Below are 23,190 nucleotides of genomic sequence, written 5' to 3'. Positions count from 1 at the left end.
TTGTACTCGCAAAGTCTAAGTCATGCGTCGCGCTTACTGTAGAAATTAATATTAACTCATTTGCTCCCAAAAATGTATTAAAATGCTGTTTTTTTAAATATGTCAAAACGGGGGGCTTTAGGACCCAGATGCGGGAAGGCAGAGCAAGGAGGCAGGGGTGTAGTCCAAAAAGAAAAAAGGGATTTAATTTCTATTAACAAAAAGGTTTCCAAAGTTCAAAAACATAAAACAAAGCATGAACTTGAACTTGAACAAAAGAGGGAACAAAAAACAGACAGCAACAAAACATGAACTTGAACTTGAACTAGAGAGGGAACAGAAAACAGGCAGCATGACATGAGGACAAACATACATACCACAATGCACCAACACAGACAGAGGAGAGACAGCAGACTAAATACACCAACACTAATGACGCAACAAGACACACCTGGACCAGACACAAGTGGCTGAGGGCACTGATTGGACAACACAAGGAAGGGCAGGGTCACAATCAACAAGACAAGGAAAACACACAAGGAAAGCAGAAACTGAACATGACAGAACCAAAACCAAAACCAAAGCATGACAGAACCAAAACATGACAAAATACTGCCATGGTCCCCCAAACTTTTTTTTGTGTGTGTTTTTTATGCCAGAGCATTCAGAAGGCTTTGATGCAGCCTCTGACCTGAAGAAGTCGCTTAAAGCAATGGTGGTTATTACAAAACGGCCAGCAGGTGGCAGCAGAGTATAAGAGATCAACCAGGGCCATGTTACAACAAGCTCTTTTTGCCAGCGTTTTCAACGGGTTTGTGAATAATGATTAAACTATATTCTAATGCTAATTGCTGCAAAACAGAAACATTTAAAAAAAAAAAATCCTGATGAAAGAAGAGACTCTAATCTTTCTTTTGGTAGGTTCCACATTTTATAGCAATAGAACAGAATATTCTGTGGACCTTGCAAAATCAGTCAAAATCCAATAAAACAGCCGGGAGCGAAGGGTGTTAAAATAATAATAATCCTGTTAAAAAGGCACTTCCAATAAATTATTGACAAAACCAAAAAAAAATTGTCAATTTATGTGAAGCGTGGTTGTCAGCAGATGGTGAATGTATTTATTATCTTATTATTATTCAAGGCAACTGCTGCATCACTGCTAAACTATAAAATAAACTACGGGGAATTTGTCGATAAAGCAGAGTGTAATAGAAACAATAAAAGCCAATGTTGTCGGTACCTCAAATATATTGAACCCGATGTGAAATTCTTGACCAACCGTCTGTATCTTTTGTCCGCCTTTTGAATGAGAGATACCACTACATTATTTTGTCCAGTTTTCGTAGAATTCTCATCAGTGATCTTGATCCGGTATTGTGGATTAGTCCAGAAACTCTCTAAAGGGGCATAAGAAAGCAAAATGTCATCTTGCATTCATTAAGTGATGTGCAATTGTGTCTTGCTGATGATGATAATGTAGACTCGTCATGATTCCAAAGTCTCCACTTAAAATGTTGTAAGGCATTATTGTCTGTACTGGTAAATACAAAGTGAATGTCAAGTTATTGAGGCTAGTGGTAGACTGTCCACCCTGAGACTGGGAGGTTGTGGGTTCAATCCCCGGCCGGGTCATACCAAAGACTATAAAAATGGGACCCATTGCGTCCCTGCTTGACACTCAGTATTAAGGGTTGGAATTGGGGGCTTAGATCACAGTGTGATTCCCGAGCGCAATCATTGCTGCTCACCGCTCCCTCAGGGGATGGGTCAAATGCGGAGAACGAATTTCGCCCCCACTTAGTTGGGTGTGACAATCAGTGGAATGTACCTTACCTTTTACCTTAGTAACAGGACTGAGACTGTCTAACCACCCGAACCATCCAGCCCACCGGAGTCCACCCACCCAAATAGATTTCAAATCTATGGGAAACACTGATCCAAATTGAATGAAAAAAACTAAAGTACTAAAATAAGATTTGCACTGAAATAATTGAAAAATCTGAAACATTTAATTGCCAATCTAGGGAAACTGCTTTAAAAATAAAGTCTGTGAATTTGTGTTGTTTGTTTAGAACAATCCCAGCTATCATAAGTCTTGGGGTTTCTCTTTCACTACTGTTACATGTACCAATGAATAGAGATCATTGTGTGTGTGAATGATTCACTTCAAAGTATGAGGTCAACCATCATAAACCCATATACACAAGTTGAAGGCAAGATTTATGGCAGCATAATCAAAAAATGGGGCCAAAAAAAATATTATATGCATCATACCAGATATCATTTACAACAATGTTTGAACAACCGCTCAACGAAAAGTTGAGAACAGCAAACAACATTCATGTATTGTGATCATGTCTACTCTTTTGTTTGCATAACGATTCATCCTAAGTTCCTCAAAGGCTTCATCTTTCTTATAAAAGTACATTATTGCGCATTAAATTCCATGCATTTGTCTATTAAATGAATCATAGCATTTTATTCCTCTCCAGGTTTTGCGTTTTATTCTCCTATACGCAATATTCCTAAAATTTGAAAGACATCATGTCGGTGGGTATGCGTTTGCTATTTTGTATGAGTTGGCCTGTGACACAATTACAAAGCGCAAACAAAGAAAGTCCAAAGCTCAACCTCATGAAAATGCAAAACAGTTTTATTTAATTTAGGAGCCCTGATCAGGGAAAGCGTGACTCAAGGTGGAGTACTTCCAATAGAGCATGCTGTGAATCTGCCATTGAAATACATATTTTGTGTGTACTGTTAAGTCACACATCACTGCTCTCAAGAAACAACAGTGTGTCGTTGTTGTCATTTGCTTACTTCATGTTGGGATTGGCTTCAACAGATGAGCACATTTGACTTTTTCTTTGTTTGTTTTAAACCTGACACAGAAACTCATTTAGGAACTGGAATAAGCGGTTCAGGAAATGGATGGACAGATGGATGTTTAAAAATGATTCTAGAACATATTATTATTATTGTGCTGGATATGCTATGAGCATAAGGTAAAAAAATAAATAAAGCATGAAGAATGTTTCTCTCTTTTCACTGACCTGGCTAGTAGGCGTGTCTGGCTGGAATTCCTGCCATTGTAGTTGGCCATCCGCTGAGTTTAAACAAACACAGGAACTGGTGTGATTCAGTGTTCGGACCACCGAAGCCCAGCGTCAGCAGTAAACTTGCAATGAAGAAAATATTTTGTTAACTTGCTACTGTCATACTCAAATGGTACCTTTGTTATATAACTGCTTAACCTTGGTGGAGGTACTAAAAACCATCAGTTTCCAATGCACATAAACCGAACCCTTTTTTATTTAAAAAATAAAATGTTTTTTTTCTCTCAAATTCAAGGGGGGAACTGAACTTCAAAATGAACAGGGAGAGTAGCCTTTTCATGAAATCTGGCTCTCTTCACTTTGAATTCAGCTAGCCTTGCATTCCCCATCTCCACACGGCAAAAAAAAAAAAAAAACACTGTGAGTTCACTATAAATAATTGGATAAGTTTTGCACGACTTTCACAGGAAGGATTACAGCAATATACTGTGAATTCGGAAGTGTAAATTTAACTCCCATAGTGTTAAATTTAACACTTTCCCTGAGTTTATATTATAGTTCTCACCAGTTCCGAGTTAAATTTACACTTCCAAAAGTGTAAAAATTTAACTCTTTGGTAGAGTGGAATTACAACATACATAGAGTTATTATTTGACACATAAAAGCGACTTTCAGACTTTAAAATGTTATCTACGTTCACATATCAATGTTATTTTTGACATTGTCAGTGTTATTTCTTAATACTTACAAGTTTTTGTGTTAATTTCTCACAGTTTTGTTGTTACTTTTAACCACAAAGTATTATTTTCATTCCTTTTTCGGTGTTAAATTCTCACAGTTTTAGTGTTACTTCTTGACAAGCTTTTATTGTCCAACCCAAATGGAGACAGTGGGACTTGGACCGAGTACCTAGCACTTGGTGGGCAACACCAACAAGTACGCCACAAGATAGTACATGTTCATTGCCGCAAAATTCTTTCTTACCGCACGACTCGACACGAATAAATATGAATTGACGGTACGGCAAAATATCCACTTTGTTTTAAGTTTTACAGAAAAATAATTGAACATAAATTACACTACTCATGAAAATCCAGAAACTGTTTGTTTTATGTCTCACACGCTTTTTCTATGTTAACTCGTGAACAAAATAATTCAAAAACTGTATAATCTCATCCTTACCATATAAAACTGAATAATCCAGACCCAGAGTTGGCTTTAAAATCCAGGATAAAACGCAGCTGCCTTGTAGTAGAAAAGAGCCTGGATGTATAAGGTAACTCATCCCGGAGTCAATAAGTTTGACTCGCTGAAATTACACCAAGTCAAGTCAAGTCATCTTTATTCATAAAGCGCTTTCAACCCGTAGAGCTTTTTCTTCACTGCACGTGTTCAAACTAACACTCACATTAACACCCAATAACTAATAAAAATAATTAACACTAGATTTTTACTTATTTTAGCACTACATCATTTGCTATGTGTAGCAATTTGCTATCATTTTAAAATACATTATTGTAAAAGCACAACTATGTACTGTAACTTTACAGCGGCAAAACATTTACTGTGATATTACAGTACATTGCTGGGGAATTACAACCCTTTGCTGTGCACTGCAAATTTGTTTTACAAAGCCTCACATTCATACACCGGTGGTCGGCTATCAGGTGCACTGGGAGCAAATTAGGGTTCACTGTCTTGCTCAAGAACACGCCAACATGGTCACAAGGGCTGAGGATCGAACCCACAACCTCTCAGTTGGGAGAAAACCACTCTACCACTGAGCCACGCCACCCTGTGGGCCAGTTTGCAGTCACGACAAACTGCAGGAAGCAAGCAAAAGCTATGATGTCATCCATTACAGCCTCCTGAGTGGTATTTCTAGTTGCTTGTTGTTGTTTTTTCAAAATAATTTTCAATTACTTTCTTCACCTTAAAATTTACATTTTAAATTCATTAACGACATATTTGGATTTCAGCTCACAAGTCAAACGGGACCAAAAGGTGATGATCACAAGGGCCATTGACATAAAAGTGTTGGGCCCAGAGTAACATTTTTTTTTATGGAAACATCATCCCATACGCATTCACCAACAGTGCTGCACAGAACAAATACATTCTAGATGATTATTTGGCAAGCTGCCAGTCACTGCCACCACTCTTATTAATTTGCAGTACAGTACAAAAGACTTCATAAAGTGGGATGAAAGCAATTATTTGGTAATTAACTAATTAATACTAAATATAACATGCACCTTTGTTGATAAGTGGTAGCTCCACCTTCCTTGCCTTTGGCATATTTATAACAAATGTTTGCATTATTCGAACAAAATGAGTGAGGTAGATGAGATAAGCAAAAGATAACATGAGACAAGTGTCGTCCTTGTGGAGTGGTGAAAGGATGTCATTGGTCACAGTTGTTTTTCTCCTCCCCTTGCATCCTATGGAGGACCAAAACTGCCAAAATAAAAAATAAAATAAATGACTAAATAAACAAATAAAATATAATTCAAAAATGTATATATATATATATATATATATATATATATATATATATATATATATATATATATATATATATATATATATATATATATATATATATATATATATATTGTGGTGGACTTTAGGACCATGCCTCTCACCCAGTAGGCATACAGCAGGGGGGTGTTTTATATGAATGTTTGTTGGCGCAATATTCGCCATTCTGTTGTTGGCAGTCGATGAATAAAGACGTGTTTCCAGTCAGTCGTATACGCTCCTTACTACTGCCATATATATATATATATATATCCCTAAATAAATAAAAGTGAAAATAAATACAAAAGTGTGTGTATATATATATATATATATATATATATATATATATATAAATGTCGAAATAAATAGAAAAATAAATATATAATAGAATAGAATTCCTTGTTCGCCGACCAGCTCACTGTATGTAGACAGTTTGCAACAGCAGAGCCCAACCCAAGACACGCTTAGGACCGCCCCCTCATTTGAATAACATTTCGACCTGACACAGCGTCTGCAGCATGAAATAAATAAATGTGAGAGCAGACCGTTTTGATTTATTGATTGGTATTTAATTCTATTCATATATTTATTTTTGTATTTATTCAGACATTTATTTTTACATTCATTTTTATTTTTAGAATCTCCTTCTTTATTTCTGTATTATTTATTTAGGGATATATATATATATATATATATATATATATTCCATTTATATATTTTTGGATATTAAAATTTTGAATTATATTTTTTATATCCGTTTTCATTTTGACTTTTATTAATTAATTTATTTTGTAATTTTTTAATTTTGGCAGTTTTGGTCCTCCATAGCATCCATCCCCACTTTCCAATTGTCATGTCACATCATCCCTGAGGTTATTATGACCCCTGCGTGTTCATGTATTGTAAGGCACTACAATAAAGGGAGTCAGCTTAAAAGTCTCAAGTCTACAGGGGCCGGAGACATCTGGAGAAGCAGTCATAACACAACTGCGGACTGCACCATTGTTTTTCAGCTCAAAACGGAACTTCTCAGCTGAAGAGAAAGAAAGGGCCCTTAACTGCTGCTAAACATGGTTTCCGCCTTTAGTTGTCCCAAACAGGATACAGTTGCAGGAACGTTACTTTCAGAGCCACTCTGAATGTTGTTCACATTTCATGTGAAAACTCGCAAGGGGTATTGTGAAGCGCAACTATGCCACTGATCTTTCTGTTACTGCTTTTCATCACCAACTTTGGAGGATTGAATGGACATGAAACAATATGCACATCCAATGCCTGCTTTACTGTCCACATGGAGAAGGTGAGCTTTGACAAGGCCAGTCAGAGCTGCTTCCACAATGGAGGCTACCTGATGACAGTAAGAGACAAAGAAGAAGAAGACATTCTGCACTCTCTCCTGTCATTGATCCAGAAAGACAAGCAGCAACAATTTTGGATTGGATTAAAGCTGCACAGAGGGGACTGCGTGTTGGCCGACAAGCATCTCAGAGGCTTCAAGTGGATGTCTGGGGAAAAAGACTCCCAATACTCCAACTGGGATAAAGAGCCTGTGGACACATGCACAGAGAGATGCGTACGGGCTAGTTACAGCCAGCTGAAATGGACTGCTGGCGCTTGCAAAGGTCCTTTGCTTTATGTGTGTGAGTTTTACTTTCAAGGAATGTGCAGTTCTCTGCATGCGTCGGGCTCGGGCCACATATCATACACGCCGCCTTTCTCTGAGGATCCGCTGCAAAATCTGATGAAATCCTTGCCGCTCGGAACGTATGCGAAAGTCACGTGCAGTGACCAGCAGTCATACTTTTCTGTGTGCATCCGGAGGGATGACAAATATCAGTGGACTGTGCCAGGTCCATTTTGCCAACATGGAACATGTGCACGCAACAAAGGCGGATGCCAACATATCTGCCAGCAGGACTCGGATCAGGTGAAATGTCTCTGTAACCACGGTTACGTTCTGGAGGACGACGGACTCTCGTGTAAGATACGAGATGTGTGCAGCGTGGACACCTGTGAGTATGAGTGCGTCGTGGGAGAGTCCGGACACATCTGCAAGTGTCCCGAAGGGTTCGAATTGGCAGCAAACCAGCGCAACTGTTCTGACCTGGATGAGTGCCAACAGTCGCACTCATGCGGCCATGTTTGTGTTAACACGGCAGGCAGTTACATGTGCGCATGCCAGGATGGCTTTGAAATGATCGACGGCGACTGTCATGATCTGGATGAATGTCTGCATTACAAATGTACCCATGGCTGTTTAAACACTGCTGGATCATTCTCTTGCGACTGTAAAGAAGGCTATACGTTATCCGAGGACGGCTATTCATGCGTGGACGTCAACGAATGTGCTACTGAGCGCTGTCACTTCAAATGTGTTAATACTGAAGGAAGTTTCATCTGTGTATGCCCAGAGGGCTTTCATGTGCATGCCAATGGAGCAAATTGCACTCCAGATGTGACAAATGTAGCATTAAATGTTGGTCAGGAAACACAAGTAAACATCAATGAGATGGTATCCATGACGACAGCCGGGCCCCCGGGACCGCCCACACCCGCGGATACGCTTCTCCCACAAATGGTGACCATCACCCCAAGCAATGCATCCCTGCTTGGAAGTGCCATGGCGGTCAACTCCAGAGTGCTCATCTGCATACTCGGCTCAGTCATCCCTTTGCTGCTTATAGTCGCCGTCACATTAACAATTGCCATCGTGCGATGGCGTCGATCGCGCAAGGAAGCAAAGAAAAGTGCAACAGACAGTTATTGTTGGGTTTCCTCTGGTTTCGATCCGCGCTTGGAAAAGCTCTATGAATCCATCTTGACTGATGACCTATGACCCGATGGAGACGATTGCCTTCGTTGTGTGTACAGTGTAATTTATCTTCAAGTGTATTTATGTAATTTATGTTTATGTAATTCTACTTTTCAATTGTAAACACGACACCCACGCAGCCCTTGTCTTTCTTGCTTTCTTTCTCATTGCTTTCACGCAAATAAACCCACAAATTGGTTTTTGAAAGGCCATGTAAACGCACGCAAAAAAACAGGATATGCCTCTTATTTGGGTTTTTCAAAATATAAAAATAGATACCCCTGGGTTACCCCTTTTCTAAGTGATCGGATCGGGGCCTAACACTTTTGGAGTGATGAGTAGGGTTACTACTTTATTAGTGGTCTGTGTGTAGTAGGTGGTGTCTGGTCGGTGCTGGATTTCACTTTTCTCTCTTTTCTTTGATCACTCCTCGGGTCTCCTGACAACTTCATGACTCTATCGGGATTCTGAAGTATTCGGTTTAGGTGAAGGGTATGGGATTTAACCCCTAGGCGTTATTGTGACCATTTTTCGGCTTTTTGTTGGTTCTGACCAAGCCATTTCAAAATAAAATACTGCCCACGGGTTAGGTTTCAGATGAATTAATGCACAAACTCACACGCACACACATGTACGCACACATGCACACACACACACACACACGCACATTCTCATTCACAAAAAAAAAAGGGAGCATAATGATGATGACATACCGAATGAACAATACTGAACTCTCAAAAAAAAAAAAATTGTGGTCTATCAAAACAAAACAAAAAACTGTTTACTTGAAAAAAACAAGGAAAGTTTTATTTACTCAGAAATTAAGAAGTACATTTTACAAGGAGAGTTTTGAGTACATTTTACCAGTTGATTAAAAAAATAATAAATAAAAAAAGCTACTCAAGATTTGAGGAACGAATCCACAACCTCCAGGTTGGGAGACAACCACCTGAGCCATGCCGCTCCTGCTGTGTGTTAGTATATTGATGGTATAAGGCGGAGTACCCCCAAGACCAGTTTTTGATCTTATTTTGGACACACCAGCAATGCAGTACAGTGGCAAACAGCAAGAGTGGCATGGCTCAGGTGGTAGAGTGGCTGTCTCCCAAGCTGAAGGTCACGAGTTTGTTCCTCAATGCTTGAATAACTTTTGTTAATAAACTGGTAAAATATACTCAAAATATACTCTCCTTGAAAAAATGTACTTCGAATTTTTGAGTGAAAAAACTAGTTTTTTTCAAGGATTTTTTATTATTTTTTTACAGCATGTAAGTGTCATGATGAACATAAATGATGTATTTTATTGACTGTAGAAATGACATCTACTTGCATAATGGCGTCCGTGCGTCGCGGTTTTGATCGGAATATGTACACGGGAGTAACAAATAAACGTGTTATCCCAAATGTTTCAGAAAACGGAATTTTGACCTTAACCCGACTGCATTCAAATGTGGTCACGGTACACCGTAAAAAATACAAGAAAAAAAAATACTTGAAAAAAACCTAGTAAAGTATTTTTCGCTCAGAAATTCTAAGTAAGTAAATTTTACAAGGAGAGTATTGAGTATATTTTACTAATTTATTTTAAATAAGTTACTCAGGCATTGAGGAACAAACGTTTTAGTGACCTTCAGCTGGGGACACAGCCACTCTACCACCTGAGCCATGCCACTCTAGTTTGCCTCTATTGCTAAAATGAGACCAAAAGCACTTTGAGGTACGAAAATTCCACCTGACACCAGCAATAGAGTTCTGATTGGTCAGAGGTACATTGCTCATGCCCAGCAGGAGTAGCTTGGCTCAGGTGGTAGAGCAGCTGTATCCCAAGCTGAAAGTCATGAGTTTGTTCTTCAATGCTTGAGTAACATTTTTTTTTAAATAAACTAGTAAAATGTATTCAATAGATATCCTGACATCACGTGACTTTCCCACCCACGGCAGCAAAGTATTAGCGCAGCGTTAATGGACTACAATGGCGTGGAGGGCGAAATCTAGAGTTTATGCCTCAACTTTTCGCCTAAGAGCATTGAGAGTCACTTTGATGAAAAGGACATGACATTGATGCACAAGGTGGACATTTTGGATTGCCGATGAAGTGTCAGGAGGGTTTATTTGTTTTTTCACTTGGTGACGCTGCTAATGTGGAATTACCACCTCTGTTACTAGTGAGTGCTTTCAAATCTGATCATAAAAATTACAAGTTTGTACAATCCGTATTTATTTCCATGTGTAGTCAAAATGCCATTGAAGTTGACAGTTTCACGCAAGTCTTGGCAGTGTTATTTATGTACGTTAGCAACTTAGCAGTTGCTAACGCACTAAATTTATGCTGTAAAATGTCTTCTTTATGGTGTTGGTCAGTTATTAAATTCAACTGTGTAATATGTATTAAACTGTAGCAGCACAAATGAATAAAACAGATTATTTGTGTGGCATCTGCTGATTTAGCCACCATGTACAAAGTGCAACTTTGGCTACGCATTGTTTACCATTTACTCAAAGTGGCAGATGCGTTTTGTATGCTGCCAAAGTTTTGGGATGTGTGACGTTAATGTCAGGATCTCTATACTCTCCTTGTAAAATTTAGCAACAATAAAATGTACTGGATTTACATGTTTTATTATTATTATTATTTATTTATTTGTTTATTTTATTATTATTATTATTTACAGTAGATGACTGCACAATATTATGATGAGATCCACAATTTAATGATAATCACAATAACAATACAGCCATCCATCTATTTATGTCCTCAACAGGGTGACGTGTGTGCTGGAGCCTGTCTGAGATGACTTTTCAGGCAAGAGGTGGGGCACATCCTGGACTGGTTGCCAGCCAATCACAGGGCATATACAAACAAAGAACCTTATATTCACATTAACACCAATAGCGTGTTTCAGCAAGCATGCATGCTTTTGGAATGTGGTAGGAAGCCAGAGTAGGCTACTCAAAGAAAACAAAGCAAACACGGAGGGAAATGGCACACATCTATTACTGTAGTTTGTTTTAATATAACTATTTGTAGTAGTACAGTCATGTCTGATTTTGTTTAACTATTTGTGCAAAATAAGTCTGGGACAAAAAAACATTTTATTTTTGTTCTGAACGTAAATGTGTCACGTCTCCTGTGCTTCACATTGGAAAAACACAGTAGTTAAGTCTTTATCTGGTTTCCTTCCTGCCTTTGCTTTCCTTCCGCAATAGCCTGCAGAGTTGTGAGCTTTCCGTGAGCTAGCCAACATTTGAAGATGAAATACAGCGCGGCAACATGGCCTGCTTGACTCTCCAGGTGCTTGTGACATTGTCTCTTCTTTGGATGTCCTCTTTCAACACATGTTTTTGTGGGCTGCATGCTGGCACCTGTAGGCCTTTCTGTTTTGGGAGCAGCTGCTTGGTTATCAACCGAGACAATGTGGATTTTACCACAGCAGAAGAAAGATGTCAAGCCAGGAAAGGAGCGCTAATGACACTTCAGTCAGCACAAGATAAGAGATTACTTGATATTGTGACCAAAGAACTTGGCGGGAACTTTTGGCTTGGACTTTATTTACCAACTGATGCCTGCAGCAACCTCTCCGTTCATATGAGAGGCTATGAGTGGACCACTGGTAAAGGGCACGGCCACTTTGTTCCCTCTTACATCGCCTGGAAAGATGCCGTTAGCGTCTGCTCTCCTAGCTGCGTCTCACTTTCAAAGGAGCAAAACCTCAGCGAGCGGCCCTGCTCAGATCAAATTGATGGATTTCTGTGCAGAACCTCCCACAAAGATGCATGCCAGGCACAGGGATTATCAGATGTCACATTTTTCCCCAGTTCCAAGGGATGCTCAGATGCTCCATGTGAGCAAGACTGCACTGCTGTCAAAGATGGCTTCAAATGCTCGTGTTTCCCGGGATATGCACCGGACAGAAAGGATCCCCGGAGGTGTCAAATCCACTGCGTCCGGGAGACGTGCCCCGCCCTCTGTGAGAAAAACACGGACAGTGCTTGCTTCTGTCCTGAGGGCTTCATCTTAAATGACAAAATCTGTGAAGACATTAATGAGTGCATGATGAACGAATGTGATCAAAAGTGCAAAAACACATTTGGAAGTTTTGTCTGTTCTTGTAAAGAAGGTTATGTACTAAGACATCAGGTGAGATGTGTAAAAGCAATTGATGAACATTTTGTTATCACCACTCCTTCTGTCAGAGGTTATATTAAGCCTGACAATGACACGATGAAAGCTTCCTCTCTTTCCGCAGGCACTTTTATTTGGCTGTGGATTTTAGCTGCTTTGGCTGTGGTTGCGTTTATTTGTGTTGGAAGATTTTACCTGATTAAGCGCCAGAAGCGCAGAGAGCAAAATCCCAACCAAAGATCAAGTGCTCCAATAGAAACTACTTAATCTTGATACATCATAAAAGAGAACACTGGTCTTTAATATATATATATATATGAAGGACCTGTGACTTTTTATTCATTGGGGTTCATTCACTGTTGTTATTATTTAGCAAACCAAACTGTGTGTTACTGTTTAAAATAAAATGGAAATATTTTTCCAGTGCATATGGTAGCATGCACAAATTTAAAATGCACTACATTTTTACAATGCTATACATTAACGGGTGTGCAAAAAAAAATTGAATCTCATAAGAATCGCGATTCTCATTTAGTACGATTCAGAATCGATTTTAAATGTCCCTAAGTCAATTATATTTAAATTATTTTATACTGTCTTGCCCTTGCTTGTGTGTCTTTTTCATGTTGTACCTGGTTTGGCTACTAAGGGTCAGTGTGGTTCCACGCGTTCTGATACACTGCTAAGTTGTGGCCACATTAGACAGTGGAAGGAAAAAGTCACGATCAAGTTATGCCAATAAAAGTTGTTTTCTGCACCATAAAAAGAGCATATGCCGGTGAATAATGTTAACATGCTTTTCTGTAAACATTCCTGAAGCGTTTTTGTATGACTAGCCGTTCTTTTGAGTGATTAAAGTGCCACGAGTAGCGAGCCAGTTAGCATTAGCGAGTCAGACTGGAGTAGATCATGACAATTCTTTACAGATCTATAAATAGTAGCAGAAATCATTGTCAATCAAATCATTTTGAATCAAAAATTGTTCTTAATCAATAAACAATTCTGAATCGAATCGCAGACCCAAAAATCTGGATCGAATCAAATTGTGAGACAGTCAAAGATTCCCACCCCTACTATACATTATTTAACAAAGTGCTTTGCTCCATCCTTCCTGTGTGTTCAAATGCGCTGCCTGTCGTGCGTGGGCTTTCTCCAGCTTCCTACCACATTCCAAAAATGTGTATGGAAGGCTAATCAAACACTCAAAATTTTCCAAAGGTGTAAATGTGAGTGTAGATGGTTGTATGTCCTGCTCACCGATGACCCTTGTAAGGGCAAGTGGCATAGAAAATAGATGGATGAATAAGAACAATGAACCTGTACAAACATACATAAATGGAGACAGGGCACCACCAGTGATTTTTGAATTCGGGGAAGTGGAGGGGAATTCTTGTGCTCTGTTGTGCATGTTTTCTTTGTGCAAAACACATTTGGAGAAGAACGGACGAACCTAGAGTAAGTTACCGGAATGCTTATACATAAAACAATCATTTGCAATGTTTATATTAAACAATATTTTACCTCCGTAATTTGCTGTAGTTCAGATGCTGCTGTATTTCCCTATAATGCATAAGGTCCATCAATGAAGCCTCCGATCCTCATTGGTTTCTTGGAGCCAAATGTGCAAGTAGGACTATGAAGATTTCCACATTAGACCGAAAACATGCACTTTAATCCATTGAAGAAAATCGATGAGGCGCTACCAACACCAAACGTTTAAAGACCGTCAGTATTTGGTTATTTAATAGTTAGTTGGAACTAAACCAAAACAAGAACGTTGAGAACGTTGTATTCTGGTTATGTGATATAAGCTTAGGTGTCGCGTTCCCTGAACGTTGAGGGAAAGAAATGCTTCAATGATTTGTACAATTGTATTATTCCTAAATATTTTAAGCACAGTTTGCATGTGCTTAAAATATTTAGGAATAATAGATATTGCAGTTTTATAATAACATTAGCCGTTTAATTTAGCGAGATGGTTGGAGAGTAGAGAAAACGAACATCATCTAAGCAATACTAAGAATCCACAAGACAGTACGGCATTTGTAGGGTGGCTAGCATAGCTGACGTTCAGTGAAGCGGTAAAGCATGCAGCCTTCATACCAGTGGAGTTGGTTTGATTCTTACTCAAGGCAAAATTCTTTCTGTCACTTTAAGCTGATTTAATAGATAAAAAATGTAATTGTTGTACAATAAGTAATTTTAAAAACTAAGAGCTGTTTTAAAGTTTGTGGGGAAGGTAAATAAAAACTGTTTAGAGAAACGTTTAGAACAGTGGTTCTCAAATGGGGGTACGAGTATCCCTGGGGGTACGTGAAGGCACTTCAGGGGGTACATGGGATTTTAAAATATATTTTTAAAGTATATGTAAATATTTCTTTTAAAATATCAGTTCATAAAATGAGTTTTATATTCAATAGGTAATTTAATTTCAGTGTCCTAAAAAAACCATAATTTCCCCCATACCAGAATGGTTTGACCCAACTTGTCATATGCCACCTAGAATCACCTGTCAATCACTTGAAAACTTTATTTAAAATGAAGTTAATGATTTATTTTTGAGAACAGAGCTTTACTATGATCCCAAAAGATGACACTTTATGTTGATAATAATCTGCATGTGCACAAATCTTTATTTATAATTGAAAATATATATTTTATTTGATTTTTAGTAATATCATTTTATTTCCAAATAGTTCAAGAGACCACATAAATGCAAATACAGTTCCAAAGTTTAATAATAAATCAGACATTGACGGCACAGCACTCTGTTTTAATTGTATTTTTTTTTTCTTCAATCAGAAAAGCTTTTCCGCTAGTTAGGGGGTACTTAGCTGAAAAATATTTTGCAGAGGGTACATCACTGAAAAAGGTTGAGAACCACTGGTTTAGAGAACGGTTAAGAAAACAATATGTAACCAACACGTAACGTTCAGAGACGTAAAAAAAAAACTTTCCTTTGCAACCATGGAGCGCCCATCCATCAATTCATCCATCCATTTTCTTAACTGCCCATTCCTCACAAGGGTCGCGGACTCGCGGGGGTGCCGGAGCCTATCCTAGCTGGCTTGGGGCAGTAGACTGGGTACACCCTGACCCTGAACTGGTTGCCAGCCAATCGCAGTGGAGCGCCCATATTGCAGCCAAACGTAACCTTGAGCAAACGTTTCAAGACTGTTTTGGGAACCAAAACTTGTTTGTAGGTGGGGTGGGGAGGCCTAATTGAACAATAAACAGAGGCTGTGGGTCTTCAGTGTAACACTACACCAGAATATGATAGGTAAGTTTGAAAATGTTTCAGATATGCCAAGATCATCAACCTTCATGTCGTGTTTGGGTAAAAAATGATCGATTTAAACTTATAAGACTCCTGAATATTGTGTTGTACTGAATGCTTCAAGGCTTCATTATGACCTCCACGCCTTGCATTTGATCGTGAACTATATGATCAACACCAAGTATGTATGGTGCAGGGATTCTTTTCTTTCCGAGTGCAAAGGGGAGCTTGACCAATATGTGTGAGGGGTGCTACTTTGTAAGAAAATGACAGATTTTTGTCCTTTTTGTTAGTTTATAAAGGGATTCTCTTTCTTTTTTTCCAGTAAAAGCACTATGCATTATGTTCAAAATAAAAGTTCTTTCAACTGAATTTGGTCAAAGAATAATCAACAAAATAGTTCATCCTAATCCAAGTGCCCACAAGGCAATTGTAATCATGTCTCACGTGCAAACCTGAGAAATACCATACTGGACAGTGCACTTGCCAATAATCAGAAAATGCGACCAAAATTGAACATTACCTCTTCCATATCGTCACTGCCATGTGAAAAACACTTATGTTCATTTTTGTCATTCATTTTTACATTTTTATGTTTTTGGGAAGAAAATTAATGCAGACATCCCAAAAAACACAACAATAAATGTTTGCGTATTGCGTATATGTCAAAATATTGTGGTAATTTTTTTTCCCATTTTAAATTATGCAAGTAATTAACTGATTAGAAATAGTGGAGGATAAGTGTGCGCAGTGGATCCCAAAACGTTGAACACATCCTCATAACATTAAATGTCAAAAGAGTTGTAACGAATGTTGCCCGTCACCCTCAATTTTTTTCATTTTTGTGTGCCTTTTTAAACATTTCCCCCTGGTGAATGTGTGTGCGTGTCTTAACTCTGTGTTTTCAGTTCAAAAGGACTCTTTGAGTTTCCCTCCAGCAGGGACTGGACTTCATTTTATAACCCTCAGGAAACGCATAGCACAGCTCCGACAGACCTGAAATTCTGTCTGATAAGCAGTCCCCAGACCATCTTTTATGATCTGGCCTATCCACAGGAATTAGCCATGTGTTTTTTTGGAAACAATGCCCCTGGGAAGTTATATGGTACAACATTGCCCTCCAGCGGTCACTATCGGTTATCCTCAAGAATCCTTCCGCTCCTAATTAATCTGAAATCTACATAATTCGGGACATACACTTACTCTATGTACTTGACTGACATCAAGTAACTCCTGTTGTTTATCTTTGTACACAACCTGTATGTGTATCTGAAATGAATGATGTGTGTAATTTCTGTAGCCACAAGTTTAGCAAATTAGTAATCTTAGCGGATTCAATAACTTTATGATCGCAGTAATGTTTGTAATGTGTTCAGAATGATAAATGAAGCATCTGGCTGGTCAACCCTTCCCTGGTGAAGTCCACAGCTAGCGCGCGAAGGAACTTCTCCCTCTTTTCCTGAACTCTCTTCCCTATGAACTGCTCAAGGACTCTCCCGTTCCTGCAACTCCTCCACCCTCTCTCCACCTCACGTCTGGCCCCATGAACTTTTCCTGCTCATTACGAGAAACGTGGTCGCTGAGGGTGACCACACGGCTTCTTCCTTTGAGCCACAACACGCATCCCCAAATCATCAGCAGCCGGAGACCTAGTGCAGCATTCCAGCATTCAACCGAGCATCGACGCTCGAGTCTCTCTCTCTCTCTCTCTCTCTCTCTCTCTCTCTCTCTCTCTCTCTCTCTCTCTCTCTCTCTCTCTCTCTCTCTCCTGTGCGACTGAACCAGTCCGTGAATTGCGCCTGCATTGCAATCTGACCATATACTACTGGTGCAACGCTTTTATCCAAACATAAAAGAATTGACAGGTCAAACGTTTCCATCTTTATACCCCATCTACCTTTTTCATCTACCTTTTTTTTATCTTAGTTAGTTAGGTTGCAAGTTATCTTTTTATCTTTGATTCACATTTTTACTCTGTTTCATTAATAGGTTAGGCTGTGACTGATATATGTGTGTTTACTAAATAAATTTGTTGTCTAGAAATTAAATTTTTGCCGAATCATTTGTGTTAACTGAGTGGATTAGTAATTCTCTTATGAAAGCAAAGAACTCCATGATTAACTAAAGTAGCTTACTTGCTTACTTGATAATAGGATTTTTATCGTTTATTTTGCTCCTACAAACAAGCAAAGTCAACGTGGTGCCCCAGAGGTTGCTGAGGAAATTACAACTCCCCTCAGTACCATCTAAATTTCTCACTAAGCCATTACGGCAACCCAAATAATGGCTACAGAGTTAACACATAACTGGTGCCCTTCAAATTTGGCGGGGAATTTTTTTTGTTAAAAAAAAACTTTTTAATTAAGCGATTAATCATGATTAATCAAAATTCTAAGATGTGATTAATTTGATTTAAAAAATCAATCTTTTGACAGCTCTAGTTAATATTAATGTCTCAATTGTGCTGCTATTGGCTAGCTTAACTAATTTGTGTGGCGTGTATGCATGTGTGTATCTGCACTGAAAGAAAGGCATAAGATTGTTTTTTAAAGAAGTAAAAGCTCCATTTGAAGTGTATTTTTTATATACATATTTGTATTAAAGATAAGATAAAGGCAGAGACAAACAGTGCTAAAGTCAATTTGTTTTGTTAAAATGTTTTATATTGTGTCTGCACTTGTTTTATATTGTGTCTGCACATACAGTGTCATACACAGACTTGTACATGCGATATTATTATTTTTGCAGATTCAAGTGCATTTCTTTTTTTTTAATGTGTATGTTAATGTATATATTCTTTTTATAACAAAGTACAGACAAGTAATATATAGTCAGAAAACAAACAAGTCCAAGGTCCATTTGTGTTCGCACTGTAAACTGTGGGGAGATGGTTTACTCCGGAAACATGCATACTGTCAATGCGTATCGAGAGGAACTGTTGTATCAAAAAGAGTGCCCTTCCCCATAAATTAGAGTTAGGATATATTTATATTTTACTATTATAGTCACTTTCTCCTTTGCATAACATTTATTAGATTTGGTTTACTCATTGACTTCCCATGCATTTTTTGGAGCAGGAAGTACCCCAATACCACAAGAAACTACCCCTACAAACAAACCTATTTGTTGTTTCTCTAAAGCAAAGGTATGCAGGTCCAGAAAGTAAAAACCCTTTATGAGGGCTTTCATGTTAACCGCTAATCTGAGACATCATTAACAGTTAAAAACAGTGGTAAATAAAAATGTGTTAGTGATTATTGATATTTGTATTTATTTAGGAACAGTTCAAAAAGACTCTTCAAATATGCCAGAGAACACTAAAGTAATAGTGAGATGAACATAACAGAGAGGTTCATAATTAGCTTTTCTACTATAAGTTTGAATAAAAGCACCTACCATACACCCGAAGCAGAAACGTTAGTGCCACTTAATTTAACAACTTAAGTTTAAACAATGATATGTATATCATTGATCTGGCTACTTTGTAAATATATGCATTGCTGCTTATAGATTGCTAGTTTACTCTAAAACTGATATGCTGACTTGATGGGGTTTAGACGTAAACAGCTAACTATGGTTTTTACTCATGCTTGTAGGTTGATGTTGACATGTGCCTAGCCAGGCGGCACGGTACCAGACTGGTTAGAGAAGGGGTCTGCAACCTGCGGCTCTGGAGCCACATGTGGCTCTTTAGTACCTCTATTGTGTCTCCCTGTGGATCGCTCTAAAAGAAAAATTTGTCGAAATTAATAGTTTTTTATTTTTAGATAAAATATTCTTTAAATTAATTAATGATTTCGATTTTTTTTAAATTAATAATGAAATACTATGGGCAGCACGGTGGCTGACTGGTTAGCACGTCCGCCTCCCAGTGCAGAGGACGTGAGATCGAGTCCGGGCTTCGGGCTTCGGCCTTCCTGGGTGGAGTTTGCATGTTCTCCCCGTGCTTGCGTGGGTTTTCTCCGGGTACTCCGGTTTCCTCCCACATTCCAAAATACATGCATGGCAGGTTAATTGAACACTCCAAATTGTCCATAGGTGTGATTGTGAGTATGGTTGTTCGTCTCTGTGTGCCCTGTGATTGGCTGGCAACCAGTTCAGGGTGTACCCCGCCTACTGCCCGAAGCCAGCTGGGATAGGCTCCAGCACCCCCGCGACCCTTGTGAGGAAAAGCGGTCAAGAAAATGGATGGATGGATGAAATATTATTATTTTTTAAATGTAAGAGTCCAAAATGTTAAGTTGCCAGAAATAGTGAGACAAAAAGGTAAATGAAAAAGCTTAAAACTTGTCTTTGGAATTGTCAAATAAGTCCAGAAATAGATTTTTTAAAAAGCAGAAAAGAAAACGTTTAAAAAATTAATATAAAATGTCCGAAACCAAAAGATGAAATCTAAAAAATTACCATAAAATGTGCACAAAATTGCCCCTAATTTTTTTTTTAAAGGCAGAGAAGAAAACTTTTAAAAAGTAACTATAAAATGTCTCAAATCAAAAGAAGAAATCATCACCTGGCGGGCCTGCAGTGCCCCGTCCTGCGGCGTTGGGTTGGGGGCGTGGGCCACGTTGGGGTGGGGGGCGCTCCTGCTCCTGGGTTTGCTCTCCGGCCGGTGGCCCCTGCGGGGCCCGGGGGTAGTCCTTTGGCGCTGCCGCGGCCTGGGGGGCCCTGAGGTGTTGCGCTTGCTCTCTCCTGGCGGGGGTCGACGGCTCCCCTCTTTGGTGGAGACTTTCATGCATGCCAGATCCACCACACCAGCATCTATCGAAACTCAGACACAATCTGCTTCTTCCTCAGGTCATTGAATCGGTGGAGGCTGGTGTCTGTGGATCTCACTCTGCTTCGACTGTCCTTCCTTTTCTCAGTCTCTCCTTTGGTCTCTTGAGGTCTCCCTGATTTGTTGGAGTTTAGATGTCTCTGGGGTCGGTGAAGGACTAGAAGGGTTAGTGGCCTGGCGGGTGGTGTCTGGTCGGTGCTGGATTTCACTTTCCTCTCTTTTCTTTGGTCCTTCCTCGGGTCTCCTGACGACCTCACGACTCTGGCCGGAAGTGTTTGGTTTAGGTGAACGGTATGGGATTTTTTTTTAATAGGTTTTAGGTGAACTAATGAATACACACACACTCGCACACACGCACATACACATACTCACCCACATACAAACAAAAATAAAAATAAAAAATATATATATATAAAAAATAAAATTAAAAAAAGGAGAGCAATGATGACATGTCAAATCGAATGAACAATACTGAGCTCTCCAGAAAAAAAAGAAGAAATCATGAAAATTCCCATAGAACATGAACAAAATTGCCCCCCCACCCCACCCCAAAAAAAGTTTTAAACAAATGATTTAACAAAAAACAGGGAAAATGTTCAAAAAGTAACTATAAAATGTCTGAAAACAAAAGAAGAAAGCCTGAAAATTTGCATATAATGTCCACAAAATTGCCAAAAATATCAGAAAATTGATAGCAAAAAGGCATTAAAAAAAAGTTTAAAATAAATAAATAGACATAAAATGTCCAAAAAAGGAAGAGAGGCAGAAAATTATCCTATGTCCATAAAATTGCCAAAAATATCAGAATTAGACAAAAAGGCAAAAAAGTCTAAAAATGTATGAAAAAAACAAAGTATGAAAAAACGAAGTATGAAAAAGCGAAGTATGAAAAAATATATAATAAAATAATAATAATAATATTCCAAAACAAAAGATGAAATGTAGAACAAAAGGAATCTTAAAGTATTGGATGCTGCATATTTTTCTATTAGTACATTAGACTAACACTAACACGCAGTTTCATTCATCACAATGTTCAAATGTTTTGCGGCTCCAGACAGATTTTTTTGTTATTTATTTGGCCTAAAATGACTATTTTGAGAGTAAAGTTTGCTGACCCCTGGGTCATAGTTTAGAGGTCATGCACGGCTGCCGTGTGGCGTTTGCATATTCTCCCTGTGCTAGCATTGGTGTTCTTTGGCTTCTCGTGTTCAACCCCCATATTACAAAAATATGCATGTTAGGTTCATTTAGGATTCTAAATTGTCCATAGGTGTGAATGTGAATCTGAGTGGTTGTTTTCTGTGTTCAATTTTCTGGCAACCCCTCAAGGCCTACTCTGCCGTCTCGCCCCAAGTCAGCTAGAATAGGCTCTAGTCCCTGATGAGAATAAGCGATATAAAAAATGGATGGCTGGATGGATAGGCTCGACTCAACTCAACTCCATTTAATTTATATAGCGCTTTCACAACTGTAGCTGTAACAAAGCGCTTTACAGAACACCACCGTGGAAAAAGCCTCACCAGCCGCCACTGGATGTCACTGTCTGTCATAGATCACCATCTGCTGTTTCTTCAAACACATTTCACAAGTTATGAAGATTAGTAAACCTCTACAATCTGCACATTTTCGTAAAGCACATGAATGTGAACACACTATTAAATATGGGTGTATAGTGCATACAGAACTGTAGTACTACGTATATTTTATAGTACTAGCCTTTACTATACCACCACAATATGACAAAGAAGTCCAGTATTTTAGCATGTCTCCTTAAACACAAATAACTGTTTTTATTGGAAAGTTTAGGTCAAGGATGGGCAACATAAATGATGGAAGGGGGTTACCATTTTTTATCAGTGCTATTCTGGGACCACATAGGTCCCCACATGGGAACTTCCTAACCAGATGCAAGGTTGGAAATATATTGTTTTTATTCTTTGCGGAGCAGTTTTGAGAATCAATGACTTCATTTGATGAGAAAATTTAAAATTTGTGGAGCATTTTTTTCCTGGTTAATCCTCGGGAACTTAAGCAAGGGTTTTTATTAAACATCAAATATTTTATAATATGATGAACACAAAAAATTGGTTTTCTTTTGAATAAAATCGACTGTTTTTGTTTCAAGTTTACATTGTGTATAGCAGCAAACTTTGTTTTCCCGTCTAAAAGTAAAGCTATTGGTACATTGATTTTTAAAAATACTGTGCTTTAATGTAATTTTATAAAATATGAGTTAGAGTGGAAACTCGGAGTTTGAACATCTCGGAACTCGTACAAATCTTACTTCAACCAAAAAATCGGAGTAAAAAATGCCTCGGAGTTTGAACTCATTTTCGGAGTTCGAACACCCAAGAAAAGCAAGCTAAGCCGAACATACCTTGAAAACGGGTAGCCGAGTGAAGCCGAGCAATGCCGAATGCTCACGTTACAGTAGTTGAGACGATGCACTGCTCATTTCCAGTCAGATCCTGAATACTCCCGGAGGTGCTCCATACTCGTGAGTGCATTTAGATTTTCCCACGACAATTTTATTCGCAATGGGCCCAAAGAAAGACAACAGTGCCAGTGGCAGCAAAGAAAAACGTACATTGCTACGAACCACAGTGGAATTAGGAAGGCGATTATCGCGCCGTTGTAACTACT

At 38.7% G+C, this 23,190-nt stretch overlaps 2 protein-coding genes across 2 annotated transcripts; both read left to right on the top strand.

The window, feature by feature from the left end:
* The first annotated feature begins 6,738 nt into the window (after positions 1 to 6,738).
* On the top strand, positions 6,739 to 8,587 carry cd93 (CD93 molecule). Its single transcript, XM_077542713.1, has one exon. It carries the CDS (start codon positions 6,751 to 6,753, stop codon positions 8,392 to 8,394), a length of 1,644 nt encoding a protein of 547 aa, XP_077398839.1. The 5' UTR covers positions 6,739 to 6,750; the 3' UTR covers positions 8,395 to 8,587.
* A 2,842-nt stretch (positions 8,588 to 11,429) lies between these two features.
* LOC144060391 (thrombomodulin-like) lies at positions 11,430 to 13,253 on the top strand. The gene has a single exon (XM_077579915.1). The coding sequence runs from the start codon at positions 11,642 to 11,644 to the stop codon at positions 12,758 to 12,760; it is 1,119 nt and encodes a 372-aa protein (XP_077436041.1). The 5' UTR covers positions 11,430 to 11,641; the 3' UTR covers positions 12,761 to 13,253.
* Positions 13,254 to 23,190: the final 9,937 nt, after the last annotated feature.

The sequence above is a fragment of the Vanacampus margaritifer genome, chromosome 1, assembly GCF_051991255.1.
Source record: "Vanacampus margaritifer isolate UIUO_Vmar chromosome 1, RoL_Vmar_1.0, whole genome shotgun sequence".
In the NCBI taxonomy this organism is placed as follows: domain Eukaryota; kingdom Metazoa; phylum Chordata; class Actinopteri; order Syngnathiformes; family Syngnathidae; genus Vanacampus; species Vanacampus margaritifer.
This window is presented reverse-complemented; position numbering and strand designations above follow the sequence as displayed.